This window comes from Chrysemys picta, chromosome 9, assembly GCF_011386835.1.
Source record: "Chrysemys picta bellii isolate R12L10 chromosome 9, ASM1138683v2, whole genome shotgun sequence".
NCBI lineage: Eukaryota > Metazoa > Chordata > Testudines > Emydidae > Chrysemys > Chrysemys picta.
This window is the reverse complement of record NC_088799.1, coordinates 99,685,477-99,702,298: the sequence shown is the minus strand read 5'-3', so window position 1 is coordinate 99,702,298 and position 16,822 is coordinate 99,685,477. Positions and strand designations below refer to the sequence as shown.

Below are 16,822 nucleotides of genomic sequence, written 5' to 3'. Positions count from 1 at the left end.
ATTACCCCCCCTTTTCACATGCGGTGAGGTCAGGCATAGAGAGATTACGCAACTTGCCCATGGTCACAAAGGGGGAGACTGTGATAAAGCCAGGAACTGAACTCGCATCTCCTGAGTCCTATCTAGGTCCTTAATTACAAAACCATCTTTCCTCACTGAGGAAAACAAAAATTAAAGTAAGACTTTTTGGGAAATAGTAAAAACCAACACACACAATCTTTTACTCTCCACATTGAAATTCAACAGCTTTGCTTGTTTGTTTGTTTTCCTCATTTCTTTGAAGCCATCAGCCATGAAATGTTTGTCCTCAGTCGGAAAAAAATAAAGTTATTTTCTGGAGCACTGCTAGGCAAGTATGAATACATGGAATAAGAACATTCAACTGACTTCTGATAGAACAATAGGAAAAAGTATGGAAGTGAATGAAAGAAGAAAGTTCAAGTCACTTTTTGTTGTGGGAGATGGCAATGAACAAACCTACCCACTACGAAGGGTTTTTTCCAGGAAGTGTAGGCTGTCACATCTCTCTGTCCCTTAACTATCTTGAGTAGTGTGCTAGCGAGGCAGTTCTCATGCTGCTCCTGCACCGTGCTTTTGAAGGGGAGGCCACAGCCACTTGAACACAGAATGAACGAACCTTATAGTCCAACGACGCCTCGACCGATCAGTACCAGCTCACCTAACACCATGAAAATTTTTATGTGTTTTCTTATTGTATTTATTATAGCACAGACTATTGGGACTGTACTTTTTTGCTTATATCTTCACATGAAGCTGGATAAGGTAAGGTTAGAAATACGATCATATTAAATGGATTGGTTCTAACAATGATTTACATTTAGCTCAAAGAAAACTAATTAACAATGGAAAATGAGGCAGAATAATGCAAATAGTTGTACTTACATAGAAGCAGCATTTATAGCGTAAACCTTCTTGTTTATGCCTTAATTTTCCACTTAATAAAAGGATATGTTGTCATGAAGAGTTTTCCCCTTTAATTAACAAAATGATAATAGCGTAGCAAAGGGCACTGTAGATTATACCAAACCAAGTTGCTTATTTTATCAGTTTAAATACAGTGACAGTAGAATGATATATTTGATGGGTTGGTATGAACAGTGACAATTATTCTAGGCTCTTTGTTGGGAGTAAGGTGAAATATTTTATTTTGTGATAGTATTTTAGATTCAGCAGTATTGAGCTTTACAGTGATGCCTAGCAAGAGGAAGAGATTTCAAAAGCTTTTTTAATATTTGCCTGTGATAATTTTATAGTAAGTTTCACTTTAGGAGAGGGTTTTTTTTTTTTAAATAAACATAATCCAAATTATTCTGCTTCATGCTTCTCACTATTTTTTAAAGAATTCAAAATTTCAAAACTGTTCAAGTTTGCTCTTAGTCAAACTGCAGACAGACTATGCTATGCTTATAGTCGCTTGCCTAAAACTAATTTTTAGTCAAGTAAAAGAAATGATAAACAGTAAGTGAGCCAGCTGTGCTTCATATATGAAGTAAAACTACCGAATTGGGTATAGAATAAAGTATATTCTCCTTAAAAGGCATGCAGACAATATTTTCTCATTGAAATTAAAAATATACATTTTTGCATATTTATAACTTAATTTTAAATGAGTTAATACTGATCCCTAATAATGGAATGTAGAGCTGGGCTCCAAATGTTAAAGTACAAGAGGCAAAACTTTGGAAGATCAAGACTGGGTTAGTTTGCATGCGGTGGATCAGTTTGTAAATTCTGCACTCACCTTGAGTGGTACCTTACTATGCAGTAGTCCCACTGATTTGAATGGAACTACTTGTGCAGTACGGTACTACTCAAGAGAAACAAAGCATCATAGTCTGTCTGAATGAATGTAATGACTAGTTATTACAACAAAATATTTCTTCTCCGAGTTATGATATCGACTGTTTTGGTCTAAAAGGATGAAATGCAGTCATACACCATAGAAAGAGTCTGAATCTGCCACCCTTACTCACGATGAGTAGTGAGTCTCCCCCTGCATTTGGATCCACCATGCAGAAGTCTGTTCCAATCACCGAAATGTGTATTGGCACACAAGTCTGTGTTCTTCCATCCCAATACAGCCTCAATGATTTCAGTGGGACTTCTTACTGATTCAAGGTTCTACTCCACAGGAGTAAGGGTGGCAGAATCAAGCTCTTCATCAAGATTCATACAGATACCTAGAGCAACTGATGAAGTCTCATCTTCTGCCGTTTGAAAAGGGGAAAAATGTAAATTAATTAGGGCTGTCAAGCGATTAAAAAAATTAATTGCGATTAATCGCGCTGTTAAACAACAATAGAATACCATTTATTTTAAATGTTTTTGGATGTTTACTACATTTTCAAATATATTAATTTCAATTACAACAGAGAATACAAAGTGTACAGTGCTCCCTTTATATTTATTTTTGATTACAAATATTTGCACTGTAAAAAACAAAAATTGTATTTTTCAATTCGCCTCATATAAGTACTGTAGTGCAATCTCTTTATCATGAAAGTTGAACTTACAAATGTAGAATTATGTACAAAAAAACCCTGCATTCAAAAATAAAACAATGTAAAACTTTAGAGTCTACAAGTCCACTCAATCCACTTCTTGGTCAGCCAATCACTCAGACAAACAAGATTGGTTACAATTTGCAGGAGATAATGCTGCCTGCTTCTTGTTTACAATGTCACCTGAAAGTGAGAACAAGATATTTTATGTGCCAGATGCAGTAAAGATTCATATGTCCCTTCATGCTTCAACCACCATTCCAGAGGACATGCTCTCATGCTGATGATGGGTTCTGTTTAATAACGATCCAAAGCAGTGTGGACGGACACATGTTCATTTTCATCATCTGAGTCAGATGCCACCAGCAGAAGGTTGATTTTCTTTTTTGGGTGGTTTGGGTTCTGTAGTTTCTGCATCAGAATGTTGCTCTTTTAAGACTTCTAAAAGCATGCTCCACACCTTGTCCCTCTCAGATTTTGGATGGCACTTCAGATTTTGGACAGCACTTGGGTCAAGTGCTGTAGCTATTTTTAGAAATCTCACATCTGTACATTCTTTGTGTTTTGTCAAATCTGCAGTGAAAATGTTCTTAAAACAAACATGTGCTGGGTCATCATCCGAGACTGCTATAACATGAAATATATGCAGAATGCGGGTAAAACAGAGCAGGAGACATACAATTCTTCTCCCAAGGAGTTCAATCACAAATTTAATTAATGCATTTTTTTTTACGAGCATCATCATCATCATGGAAGTATGTCCTCTGGAATGGTGGCCGAAGCATGACAGGGCATATGAATGTTTAGCATATTTGGCATGTAAATACCTTGCAACGCCCGCTACAAAAGTGCCATGTGAATGCCTGCTCTCACTTTCAGGTGACGTTGTAAATAAGAAGCAGGCAGCAGTATCTCCCACCAATGTAAACAAACTTGTTTGTCTTAACAATTGGCAGAATAAGAAGTAGGACTGATTGGACTTGTAGGCTCTAAAGTTTTACACTGTTTTGCTTTTGAGTGCAGTTATGTAACCAAAAAAAACTGCATTTGTAAGTTACACTTTCACGATAAAGAGAGAGCACTTCAGTACTTGTATGAGATGAATTGAAAAATACTATTTCTTTTATCATTTTTACAGTGCATATATTTGTAATAAAAAATAATATAAAGTGAGCACTGTGCACTTTGTATTCTGTATTGTAATTGAAATCAATATTGAAAATGTAGAAAAACATCCAAAAATATTTAATACATTTCAATTGGTATTCTATTGTTATAAGTGCGATTAATCGTGATTAATTTTTTTGAGTTAATCACATGAGTTAACTGCGATTCATTGACAGCCCTAAAATTAATACAAAAGATCTGAGAGCAAGTTTCAATTGCTGTTATTCATTTTATACAGAAGTCTGATGTGGGGCCCAATCCCACAGCCGTTACTTGGACAAAATTCCCATTGAAGTTAATGGGAACTTTGCCTGAGTATGGACTTCAGGATTGGGCCCTTGAGGTATGGTGTAGGGATCTACTGTTTCATGAGACATTGTTTCAGAACACAGTGAGCTTATTTTCTTTTGTCACTTGGCCTCTAGCATTCTGTTTACCCTCTCTCTATTATCTCACTGACAGTTGGAACAGGAGTTGAGCTTACAGGAAGATTATTTGTTCCTCCGAAGAATACAAAAATGTCGGAAACCAGAAGGTGCGGGCTCATCATTATTGGACTGTAAGGAGATCATAAACAGATTCCAGGATCTGCTAGTCAAAGTAAGATGCTGTTAACTAAATAAGATGCTGATAAAGATTTGCAATGCCCCATATGTATGTACACACACACACACACACACACACACTATTGCCAAGCTGTATTTAAAAAGTAATATTTGTACACTTCCACATATTGGACCAGATTCTAATCCCATTTTAACTGGAGTTAAATTCAGAATAACTCCATTGAAGTAAATAGAATGATTATAATGTAAGTGTGATCAGAATCTGGCCCACTAAAACAAACATTATAGAGCCTGATTGTACAAACACAATCTGCCCCAGTTGACAGTGGAATGTTTGTCTTAGAAAGTTTGACGATCATTTGCATTGAATGAAACTTTTAACAGACAGGGATAAAATGAAATTTCATTATTTATCATGTACTGAAGACAAAGGTATAGGAAAGGCTCAGTTATGTTGGAGTTCAGTTACTGTGTCTGTTTAGAGTGTGGGCTCGGATCATGTCTCCTCCATGTTAAATATAGTGCATGGCAGTGGCGTTGGAACAATGTTTATAGAGGGGAAGCTGAAAGCCATTGAACAAAGCTATAAACCCCGTATATGATGGAAACCACTTCAAGACAAGGCGTGGTGCCGCACTTCCTGCACTCCTAGTTCCAGTACCCCTGGTGCATGGTATACCAGTGGCACTTAACACATCGTAATTATTACACAGGAGTAACATTATCCATAACAATATTTGCAATCCACCAAGCATGAAAAATACAGATGACAAAATACTGGGTCCTCTAAGCCCTTCACAATATTTGCTCTCTTTTACATTAAAATGAGTTACATTATGTAACAACAATCTCACCCATTATTTAACAAACAAGACAGTAGCTACAAAAGGGTACACGAGAGGTTGTGTTCTCAGTACCACACTCAGGACTTTGACACCCTAACTCTCATCGGCTTAGTGGGAGTGTTGGAGATGACGCCCTGCAAGTTGATCTCCTATTGTATCCAAGAAAAATTGTTCTCCTTAACCTCTGAGGATAGGACAAGAAGCAATGGGCTTAAATTGCAGCAAGGGAGGTTTAAGTTGGATATTAGGAAAAACTTGCTAACTGTCAGGGTGGTTAAGCACTGGAATAAATTGCCTAGGGAGGTTGTGGAATCTCTATCATTGGAGATTTTTAAAAGCACGTTAAACAAACACTTGTCAGGAATGGTCTAGATCAGTGGTTCTCAAACTAGGGCCTCCGCTTGTTCAGGGAAAGCCCCTAGCGGGCCGGGCTGGTTTCTTTACCTGCCACGTCTGCAGGTTCGGCGGTTCACCGCTCCAGGCCAATGGCGGCTGCAGGAAGGGTGGCCAGCACATCCCTTGGCCCGTGCCGCTTCCCGCAGCCCCCATTGGCCTGGAGCAGCGAACCGTGGCCAGTGGGAGCTGCGATGGGCCAAACCTGTGGACATGGCAGGCAAACAAACTGGCCCGGGCCGCCAGGGGCTTTCTCTGAACAAGCGGCGGCCCTAGTTTGAGAACCATGAGTGCAGGGACTGGATTAGATGACCTCTTAAGGTCCATTCCAGTCCTATGATTCTATGATTTATTAACATTGCTCTGATGCCAGCTTTCATGCAGAACTGGACAGGGAGCTCCATTTGTGGGCTGCTGATAGGATCTGACCCTGTGTGCTAAACAGTACACAGAAGGCCTGATTCTCCACTGTCTTGCACCTTACTGACACCTTTGGAAGGTGGGTGTAAAATGCTGCCACCAGTGTGAGTTTTGGTAGTGTTTTTACACCCACATTGCATAGGTATCAATGACTACACAAGTTGCAAAGCGCTTGAGAACTGAGCCCAGACACTGTGCTCATTTTGATTACTGGGGGTGAGGTGCAGCACACACTGTTTGGCAGCTAGAAAAAAGTCTGCTATTCATGAAGAAGCAAGGCAGCAGGTTATTCGAGATGTGTGAGAACAGTGTGCATAGCACATCGGAGGCTAAATTCTGCTCCAGCATAGACGCTTGATGTTGCACAGTCCTTGGTTTGCACATGGAAGTGTAGTGCCATTAATGAGAATTCCATGCACAGATCTAAGCTAGCCCAAGGCTCCAGATGTTTGATGTCAGCTACATGGACACACATCATGTTTTTTTTTTTAAATTCAGGTACTTAACTATGAGCTCATTCACGAGGCACTAACTAGGAACCATTTGGTATAGTCAGTAAGTTTCTTCTGGCATTTCCTAGTGAATGGAATAGGTGAAGAGAACCAGCTAAGGAACTCTGAATTGGTGTCAGACTAGGGGAAGGTGCTCTCAATCTGCCTGTCTCTTGGAATAATTCATTAGCAGTGTTTATTCTGTTCAGGAAATATAATAATTTGGCATTTCCTACCTGCGTTAAGTGGATTCTGGTGGGGCCCATCAAAGTCAAATGGGAGTCCTTCCGAACATTTTCAATCAGGCTCTAGTTAATAAAGCAAATCATGCCTGAAACTGACCAGCCTCATCAGTTCTGAATACCCTCTAGTGTGTATGAGCTGGAGGAGTCCAGCATTGCAGCTGTGTGCTGTAGCCTTTTAGGAAAGCCTCACACTTTTTGAATTGCCCTGTACAGTCATTCTTCTAAGTGTTTTCAAATACACCTTTCCTGTCACAGCCTTTTAATGATATAAAACCCAAAATCAAAGACCCTTTAACTTGTGAGCTACAAATGGAAAGTCCAAACTCTGCTGCGCGTGACCTCAGTAGAGCTGTTTTCACAAGTTTTGGTGATAGGTATCCCAGAACCGAGAGCCAAAGCACTCTCAGGGCCAAATTGTAACCTCACTAACACCTTTTGAATCCAGTGCGGGGGAACAGGAATAAATGAGGTCCGTAGTAGGTCTTAAATATCTGCTGTACCAAAGCAATGAAAAATACGGCTTACCATAAAAATGAATTCCAATAGGCTGCACTGCAGGGAAGAAAAGATCTCACAACACAGTTGATGAAAATGGGAAGTTACTGGCATTTTTCTTTCTGCTTTCTCAAATATTTATTTTCTCTCCATACATCAGACACACTGATAAGGTAGTTCAGGCACTAGAGAGAACAGAGAGGATTACACTCGATGATGATGAGCTGTCAATTTCTTTTATTCAAACCTTGCCAAACAGTAATAACCAATGTCACTTGTAGAGTATCCGTGTTGGAGGGGCACTGTATTGTGTCCCCCCCACCCCCAAGTGCTATGCTTTGTTTATGTACTAGCATTGATTCTGCTAATGCAAGGTCAGGGTGGGGTTTGCCAGAAGAACAAAAATTGGGTGATCTATTCTCCAATCGTTTTCCACTCATGGAATTTTTACAGTATGATGAGGCTGGTAGGTAGGGGATGCCTTAGTGTTCTAAGCATCTGATTTGAAATGTAAGCAGCCCTTCATTCTCCTGTCAGACAAAAGGAATAACACGCAGTTTAATGCTGATTAACCTTTAGGGTCAAACTGTTTTGTTCTGTATGGATATTTACATAAGGAAAGGTTTGGTTCCCCCACCCTGCCACATTTTTCAGTGTGCTGTACACCCATCAGTATCTGTCCTACCCACCTATCTCACCAAATTGGCTGCCTTTCCTTTCGTACGGCCCTGCGATCCTTTAGGAGGATAAGTTTCATGTAAATCTAAAATATTAAGGGTCAAACTCTGTTCTGAGTTATGCTGGTGTGCTTTTACTATGAATATCCTTGTTATGGTCACAGATAACTCCAAGGGTATTATTCTGATACCTTTGGTTATCACACATACATTGTAGGATGAGATGTGCTGTGTTTGGAACGCTAATTAAATGTGATTTCACATCTCTGAATAACCTTTTTTAATGCTTTGGTTTTAGGATCCAGAAGTCAGCAAGGATGATGCAAAATTTGAAATGCAAAAAGGTACATTTCTTGATATTCTAGGAAATCTTTTACTAAATGAAATAAAGTGGAAACTAGGTCTGTCAAGAGACAATTTTCTTTGCATCATTGAAAACACCAAAGATAACATAGGCAATCTGGGGATGGCCTGCACTGTGCTTGGAGCCTGATCTTGCTCCCAGTGAAGTCAATGGCAACACTCCCATGCAGCAGGTTTTGTTCCTTAGGATGTTTCAGAAGGTCTAGAGTCAGTATCTTAATACCTATGGCAATCCTTTAGCTTTACGGTGTCATTTTGGAACAAGATTTGAGGCGTCCTTTGCTCAGCATCTGGGTCTTTCAGTGCTATTATATCATGATAGCATGAGGCAGCAGAACGTCTCTACGAACATGAGAAGGATAAGATGTCAGAAGAATAGAAAGTGCTTGCCAGGAAAGCTACCAAAAAGTGCTGAATTGCTAACTCTGCTGGTGTATAAGCCAGTAACGAAGCACTGTTGTGCCAGTGCCCCCATGATGCTAATCCTTTAATTTACATAGGTGGAAAATATTTTACCAATTATTTACTATGTATTGTATGCCCGTCATCTCTGTGAGGCTAGTGTTTGTACCAAACAAATTAATGAGTTCCTGCTGCTAATTAAAGCCAGCAAGTGAAAGCCCTTTTGAAGTCAATGGGGCTCTACACCTGCAACCAAAGGGAGGACTGAAGCACAGCGTCTACAGAAGGATTGTCAAGGTGGCATGCATGTAAATACTTATTGGTGGTGTGCCTTTTACAGTCCTGCCTGATGGATTCCTGTTGGTGCATCTGTCGCATCTTGACTGGGCTCCTGTAAGGGAATGTCTTCACTGCAGAGTTAGCCCAGGTGATTAGCACCTGAGTCTGAGCATTCAAGTTAGGCTAGCTCAGGTGTGAGCAGCCACACGGCAAAGCTATGCCTGTATTACTGCATCCTCACTGATGCTACACTCACCCATGTGTGTAACTAGGACTACTGGGGGCACATCCCCTAACGCTTGGCACTGCAGTAAATTGAGCCGCTCTATAATTTTTTCCCAGTAAATTGTGGGAGGATTTGTCTGTCCTTCTAGGCACATGGGGAATTATGGGACGGCATTGGAGGACGATCAGCATTCAGTGATTTTAGCCTGTGTCCTCTCTGCAAAGTGGGCACATTACCGGTCCTAGTGAAAGTGGAACCCAGGCTCTAACCATCACCCCCAGCCAGCCCAGCTCACCCGGGGTGAAAGCACCAGCAAACTTGTGTGAAAGGGTTTTTGTGTGTGGATGGCAGGGGAGTTAGGGGCAACATTTGAGTCCGAGCCTGAGCTAACTCTGCAGTGAAGACATTCCCTTCTCATTCTCACCCCAAGCAGAGAGTGTTAGGGTAAGGCTTATTGAAGTGGTTAGTCGCTGCAGTACGCAGCATCCCACTGTCTGGGTGAGGTTGGTTTCTGTGAGCGCATAACACTTTTACACTGTGTGCCCCACCAGCAACCTATTGGTAATTCAGTGTGCCAGCCAGCCCTTCAGGGTCTGGGAGCTGGTTATTTAATGCACTGTCTGTCACCTCATTTGAACCTTACATTTGATGTTTACTGAGATGTCTCTGCTGTCAGTGCCTTTCAGGTCAGCAGCAAGGCCCTCTGAGCTGAAAGTCCCCACCTTGCTGTGCCCATCAAAGCTTGAATTTGCATTCGTACACATGGAAATTTGTACACGTTTTGTTCGGTCAGACTTGTGACTGAATATTAATTTAGGCCCTGGTCCTGCAGGCCTCAGCATGGGCACGGGGGGCTGCTTCCATCGGGCTCATTGCAAGATCGGGGCCATTAACTCTATTAGACAGGGAAGTTTTCTGTCAGGGTTGGAGCTTTTTAAAATCAGTCCTGATGATTCTGGCTCTTGTGTACTTTAATATTATTACACAGCACAGTGTGTCCAGGGCAGTCGCTGTACCGCCTAAGATAATGAATAAGGATAAATACATGAATAAATCACTGGCTTTGTTTGATTGCAGATGACAGGCAGCAACCAATTTCAGCTCACCTAATGGGGTTCAAGAACAGCACCAAGAAAGTATCAGGTAAGGAACTCAGCTTTGCCAGACCCTATTCACAAATCAGAGGGGTGGAGAAGGAAAGTGGGATTTATAAGTGGTGAAATAATCATAATAATAATTATAATAATTGGGAGGGCATATCTAGTGGAGTCCCCCAGGAGTCAGTCCTGGGTCTGGTACTAGTCAATGTTTTCATTAATGACTTGGATAATGGAGAGGAGGGTATGCATATAAAATTTGCCGATGACAGCGTTCCAAGCATTTTGGAGGACAGGATTAGAATTCAAAATAATCTTGACAAATGGTCTGAAATCAACAAGATGAAATTCAATAAAGACAAGTGCAAGTACTTCACTTTGGAAGGACAAATTAAATGCACAACTACAAAATGGGGAATAACTGGCCAGGCAGTTGTAGTACCCAAATCCTGAAAAGGATCTGGGTGTTATTGTGGGTCACAACTTGAATATGAGTCAACAATGTGATGCAGTTGTGAAAAAGGCTAATATTCTGGGTGTATTAACAGGAGTGTTGTGTGTAAGATGTGGGAGATAATTGTCCCATTCTAGTCAGCTGAAATATTGTGTCCAATTTTTGGGTGCCATGCTTTAGGAAAGAGGTGGACAAACTGCAGAGAGTCCAGAGGAGAAAACAAAAATGATAAAAGATTTAGGTAGCCTAACCCCTGAGAAAAGGTTAAAAAAACTGGGTATGTTTAGCCTTGAGAAAAGAAGACTGAGGGGGGCCTGAGAATAGTCTTCAAATCTGTTAAGGGTTGTTATAAAGAGGACTGTGATTGATCGTTCTACCATGTCCATTGACAGTAGGATAATAAGTAATGGACTTAACCTGAACAAGGGAGAATTCGGTCAGATACTAGGAAAAACTTTCTAACTATAAAGTTACCTAAGTTCTGGAATAGGCTTCCAAAGGATGTTGTGGAATCCCTGTCAGGTTGAACAAACACCTGTCAGGAGGGTCTAGGTCTACTTAGTCTGCCTCAGCACAGGGGACTGGACTAGAAGACTTCTTGAGGTCCCTTCCAGCCCTCCGTTTCTATAATTCTATGATAATATCTAGCTCTTCAGTAGTGCTTTTTCGATAGCGCTCAAAGCACTTTATAAAGGAGGGGAGTAGCATTATCCTCATTTTACAGATGGAGGGACTGAGGGACAGAGAGGTGACATGACTTGCCCAAAGTCACCCAGCAGGCCAGTGGCAGAGCTAGGAATAGCACTCAGATCTCGAGTCCCATTTCTCTGCTCTTGCCACTGGGCACACATTTTCTGTGTGGGGTTTTACTCTTCAGGGAATCAAACTCAGCAGTAACTATGTAGAGTATTATTCTTGAGTATGATGATATTGCGTGTAGGCTAACTCCTGCTTGCCTTACTCATGCGCATCTGCCCACTGGACTCCACTGTGACAATGCACTTGAATAAGGTGGTTTCAGTTTGGTCCTATGTGAAGTGTAATTGAAGGGCTACAGTGAGTTAGACAATAATTCCAGCACAGGAGTTTGGTGACAACATAAAACGAAACCTCGCAATGAACATTTTTCCTTTTGCTTCATTACTGGTTGTTTTCTGTGGGGTTTTTTTTTTTTAAATATCATGTTTCCTAGAAATAAATAGATGTTCCTTAAGAAAAGGAAATAATGTCATTGTTTTCAAATGGACCACCCTCCTGCTGAAACCTGGCTAAAATACATTTGATCTTGTAGGCATGTCACGCACTTTGAAGGACTGGGGAATTGAGTGCCTTTCGCAGAGAGAGAAAAAGTGTGTGTGTGTGCGTGCGCGCTTTTCATAACGTTATTTCTGGTGGTCATTTTTACAAGACAAACTGCTAAATGCAGAATAGCATCATACCAGGGATTGTCAGGGTCAGCTGTGAGTGGAGAGGGTTAGGGCTGGTTTAAGTGAAGAGTAATGTTCGTCATATGCAGAATCTGAAATAGCCCATGGCATAGGCAAAATAAGGCCTACTCCTGCAAACCCTTAGTCATGAGTGTATTCCTTACTCATGCAAAGCATCTCACTCTTCTCAAGGCTGTCTCCACATTTCCCCTAAAATTTCCCACCTTTGATATCAACAGGGGAGCCCTCATTAGATAAGGCACTGATAGTCACTGGCTTTAAAGGGTATATCCACACTGCAATTAAAAACCCAGGACTGGCCTGTGCTAGCTGACTCAGGCCCACAGGGATCAGGCTATGGGGCTGTTTAATTGCAGTTTAGACGTTTGGGCTCCGGCTGGAGCCAGGCTCTAGGACCCTGCAAGGTGGGAGGGTCCCAGAATTCGGGCTGTAGCCTGAGCCCGAACCTCTCTATTGCAATTAAACAGCCCCTTAGCCGGAGCCTCATGAGCCTGAGACAGCTGGCACAGGCCAGCCACGGGTGTCTAACTGTAGCATAGACATATCCTTAGTCACTATAATGAACGTATAGACACCACGGAGCCACGTTCTGTACCATCTCAATTACATTTACCTTGAACAGTTTTCTGAAACTGCTCAATATGTTGTGGTCCTGTCTACACTTGCATTCATACCATTTTCACCACTGGTTCGGCTGCACTAATTGTCAGCAATAGGTAAATTTTCTAGAGTAATCCTGGCCCAGGAGACAGCCTGCAAGAGCAAAGGTGTCTGAGTAAGAGTCTGCAAGATCAGACCTATAATCTGGTAAAAATCTCTAAACCTAAGCACATTTCGATTGACTCTGGAGTAACTACCAGTAAACAGCAGTTGCTCTTTCCATCTCTGACGCTACAACTCACACAGACTTTATTCCACTTTATAGTTCAACCCATAACCTTGGGGAAACCTTAGTATCCGATAAAAATCACAAAAAACCTCCCTGTAATCCTGTTGCTATTCTAATGCAAACCAACAAACACTCAGAAATGAACTAATTGGCTGGAACTCAGTGCTTAGACTCAGCCATCGGGGAAAAAGAAAACAAGACAGTAACATACACATGTATAGATCTCATGCTGGATTATTCCTTCACTAACAGAACTTCCTATTAAAGGACAAGATACCCATCCTGCTCCCATTGCAGTGAATGGTATTTCAGTTTCTCCAGGGTTGGGTTCTTTGTGAGGTAATTAGAAATGCTGATACTGGATATTATTTTCATATTCATATCCGAGGCTGGAGTTCATTCTCTTCTCTTTACTGGATTATAGTAGGTCACTCAACACACAGCTTGCTCTGGAACAGTCATTACCTCCAATGGGATTATTTGTGTGCCCTAAATCCAGAGTCACTCCTTTCAAAGGCAATGCCCGAGCACCTGAAGGCTGCATTGACTTCAATAGAGCTATGCCCATTTACCCCAGCTGAGAATCTGGCTCTTTGTGTTTATTATTTGCAGCAAAACATATTATAACCATGACTACTTCTCTGCTGTGTAAAGAAGGCCAAATGCTAAGCCACACACCAGGTCAATCAGAGGGGACAGTGTGGGTTAAGAACCAAAAAAACCCAATTTCCTTCCTGTGTATAAATAACACAGCAGGGCAAAAGGCCACTCTAGTGCTGGGATCCCATTAGAGTGCAGAGGGGAGTGACAGAATATCCACCTAGAGCTCCCAATCCAGCTCTAATAATTCCCATCAGCTTGTAGATGACAACTGATAAAACTACTTGCCATGAGGAACAAGGAGCCCCTTTCTCCCAGAGCAGGAAGAGGGAGGCTGTGCTGTGGGCAGCGCTCACAGCCCCAGAGGAGGAGCGTCTGGGCAGGAGCAGGATGGAGACTGGGAAGCTGTGCTACAGAGCAGTTGTCTTCCTACATGCTGTAGATACACTTGGAGAGAGACAGTCCTTACCACAATGAGCTTACAGTCTAAACAGACAAGAGAGACTCGGGGTGGGACTGATTCCATTCACATGAAATGTTCTAATGGTATTTTTTTCTCCTAATGTGATTTCTGACTCATTCAACTCAAAAGTGATGTTTTTCCCTCCACAGTTTTACAATGGCAGAAAACGGGGTACGCCCCTATGAGCAACCTGATATCCTACAAAGGAGGGAAATTGAAGGTGGAAAAAGAAGGGCTCTACTACATCTACTCCCAGGTCAGCTTCTGCACCAAGACAGCTCCTGGGGCGCCATTTACGGTGTTTATTTATTTGAACCTACCATCGGAATCTGATCGGCTCTTATTAAAGGGACAGGATACGCACAGCTCATCCAGTGTTTACTGTGCCCTACAATCCACTCACCTGGGAGGAGTGTTTGAACTCCGGAAAGGTGATGTGGTGTTTGTTAATGTGACAGATTCGACTCAAGTGAACTATGATCATGGAAACACATACTTTGGTATGTTTAAACTCTATTGAGAAGTGACCTGCTATGAAGAATAGAGCTGCAGGAGGCCCAATCCCAACTTTGTTGAACAAAGTGAATCCTGGTTTCCAATATTTATGTTCCTCTGCATCTTTAGTTTTCTTGTATCTAGTTCTGTATATTTTGTTATTTATTAACGGGGGCAGAATGAGCCCTTAGAACGGAAACAGAACAAAGTTTGGAGCTGTTACTGTGTGCACTTTGTTCTCACCTTTACTCATTGTGGAATGTCTGTACACATCTGTATCATATGTATTTAAGCCCATGCCCTGTGTGCTATCACTTGTCTGACAGGGTGGATATGCTTATTTAGTAGAACATAATATGAGTGTTTCTTTCCAGACAACATTACGTATCTCTCAGGGGACTCCAGTCAGATAGATTATATGTACCTCTTTTTCAATCTGCTTATAAAGTAACAATGGAAAAACTTTAATGGTTCAGAAATATCTTCTCTAGGAAAAAAGCAATCAGCAAATTGCCATCCTTAAGCGGTAACTGCTAATGACACATATTTACCATTTAAGTCTTATATTTCACCTGAAGTCTCCCTTCTTTTCATCTCTGTATATGTACAATATACAATCAGCAGAACCTTGTACCTTTTATAATCATGTGATATTTGCTGAGGCTTGTTCACACGGGATGAAATTCACTCTGGAGCAGAAGGGCCTGCACAAGGTCCATGTGCCACTCGTGTCCTCAGAACAGGGCTTCGGTGAGATGTAAATAGTCCTCTGCCCCAGGGTGAATTTCATCCACAGGCCTAGATTGTCCTGCATAGATTTGTGAATGAAGGGGACACTGCTCATGGAACAACCCTCACCCATAGGGAAGGGAGCCACAGCCACCCTCCCCATACCATGACCCCTTCTCTCCAGGCCCCCTGGACAACCCTATTCCATGGGCCTTTATTCCACATTGGGGAAGAAATGAGAAAGCAGAAGGCTGGACCAGGCAGGCTCCCTTGTCCAGTCCTATGATACACCTCCAAGCAGTATTATCTATTGTGTAGAGCCTCCCCTGGGCATTTTGGGGCTACCACTGCCAGGGTAGGTCCTGTTAGAGCGGCTCCATTGGGGTCACTAGGGCCATAGCTGGTGCAGAGGGACTGGACCTCTAAGGCCCCAGAGCCTTTTCCATGTGTGAACAATGGGTAATATGGGGATGTCCTTGCTGAGATTTTTCCCCCCAGACCTTCCTCCCATGGACTGTGTGAGAGGGTGATCCGGGCCATAATAAATTAAGACAGTTACATAGCACCTTGCACCCAAAGATCCCAAATGCCAAGAGACTTTTCAGGGTCCTGATCCTGGAACTCTGACTCACTCAAGTAGTGCTCACTCATGGGAGTAGCTCTGTTGAAGTAAATAAGATTGCTTGTATAAGGGTTGCAGGATTGGGACATAGGATTTTTGCCTGAGTAAAGGTTGAAAGATTGGCCCATATAGCATAGCATGGTCACTTGCCCCCATCTTCAATATGCAGCCACCTCTGGGGTGGAAAGTAGTAGTCTTTACACGCAGAACACACCAATACCAGTGACTGTGGATTTAAGGCCTGATGCTGCACCTATGGCTATCAATGGGAGGCACGCTCAGAATCTGCCCGTCTAATTTTACTATAATTTAATATGTAGTGTTGGTGGCATAACTTTATTAGAGAATGGAGTCAGTGAAATATTTTTGTTTGATGCATTGTGTAAACATTATTTATTTAATTAAAGCTGTATTATATTCATGGACAAAGGGAAGGTGCATTGAAAAATAGAAAGTGTGCAAGGAATAAATATGACTGTTTGTGCAGTAATGTTGGATCCCCAGTATTGAATGTTGAGTTCTGAAGTGCTAAACAGGAAGTGCTGTGTTGCTTACACATCACAGCACTGAGCTAATTTGCAATCTCGCTACAACAATTGGTGTAGAATTCTCCATACTGTAGTGTTACAAATAACATACCATTTATAAATTAACAAATAAAATTTCATTTTATACAGTTTTTAACACGGTTGCATTTTTAAAAAACGATGCCAGAGTTTGTCACTCTGATTTGGGGTCTAGTGTAGAGTTCTGTACTGTTGCCCATCACTGTATCAGCTGAGCACTTATACTACAGGATACTATATATGTTTTCCTAACTGAAGTCATGACACTCAACGTTATATGTACTCTTGCAGTTAGACAAGGATTTTGACTTTCTCGGTTGCCATACACAATATGCCAGTGCTTGTTTTATCCATGTATTTCTTGTGTA

At 41.6% G+C, this 16,822-nt stretch overlaps 1 protein-coding gene across 1 annotated transcript; it reads left to right on the top strand.

Annotated features, from left to right (window-relative positions):
* The first annotated feature begins 522 nt into the window (after positions 1 to 522).
* On the top strand, positions 523 to 16,569 carry CD40LG (CD40 ligand). The gene is made up of 5 exons (XM_024099794.3): positions 523 to 783; positions 4,152 to 4,289; positions 8,120 to 8,165; positions 10,169 to 10,234; positions 14,192 to 16,569. The coding sequence occupies exons 1-5, from the start codon at positions 628 to 630 to the stop codon at positions 14,560 to 14,562; spliced, it is 777 nt and encodes a 258-aa protein (XP_023955562.1). The 5' UTR covers positions 523 to 627; the 3' UTR covers positions 14,563 to 16,569.
* The last annotated feature ends 253 nt before the right edge of the window (positions 16,570 to 16,822 follow it).

Coding starts and splice junctions, on each gene's coding strand:
- CD40LG (XM_024099794.3), top strand. CDS start 628: ATGAACGAACCTTATAGTCCAACGACGCCTCGACCGATCAGTACCAGC. Junction 784..4,151: donor TTCACATGAAGCTGGATAAG/GTAAGGTTAGAA, acceptor TCTCACTGACAG/TTGGAACAGGAGTTGAGCTT. Junction 4,290..8,119: donor TCCAGGATCTGCTAGTCAAA/GTAAGATGCTGT, acceptor CTTTGGTTTTAG/GATCCAGAAGTCAGCAAGGA.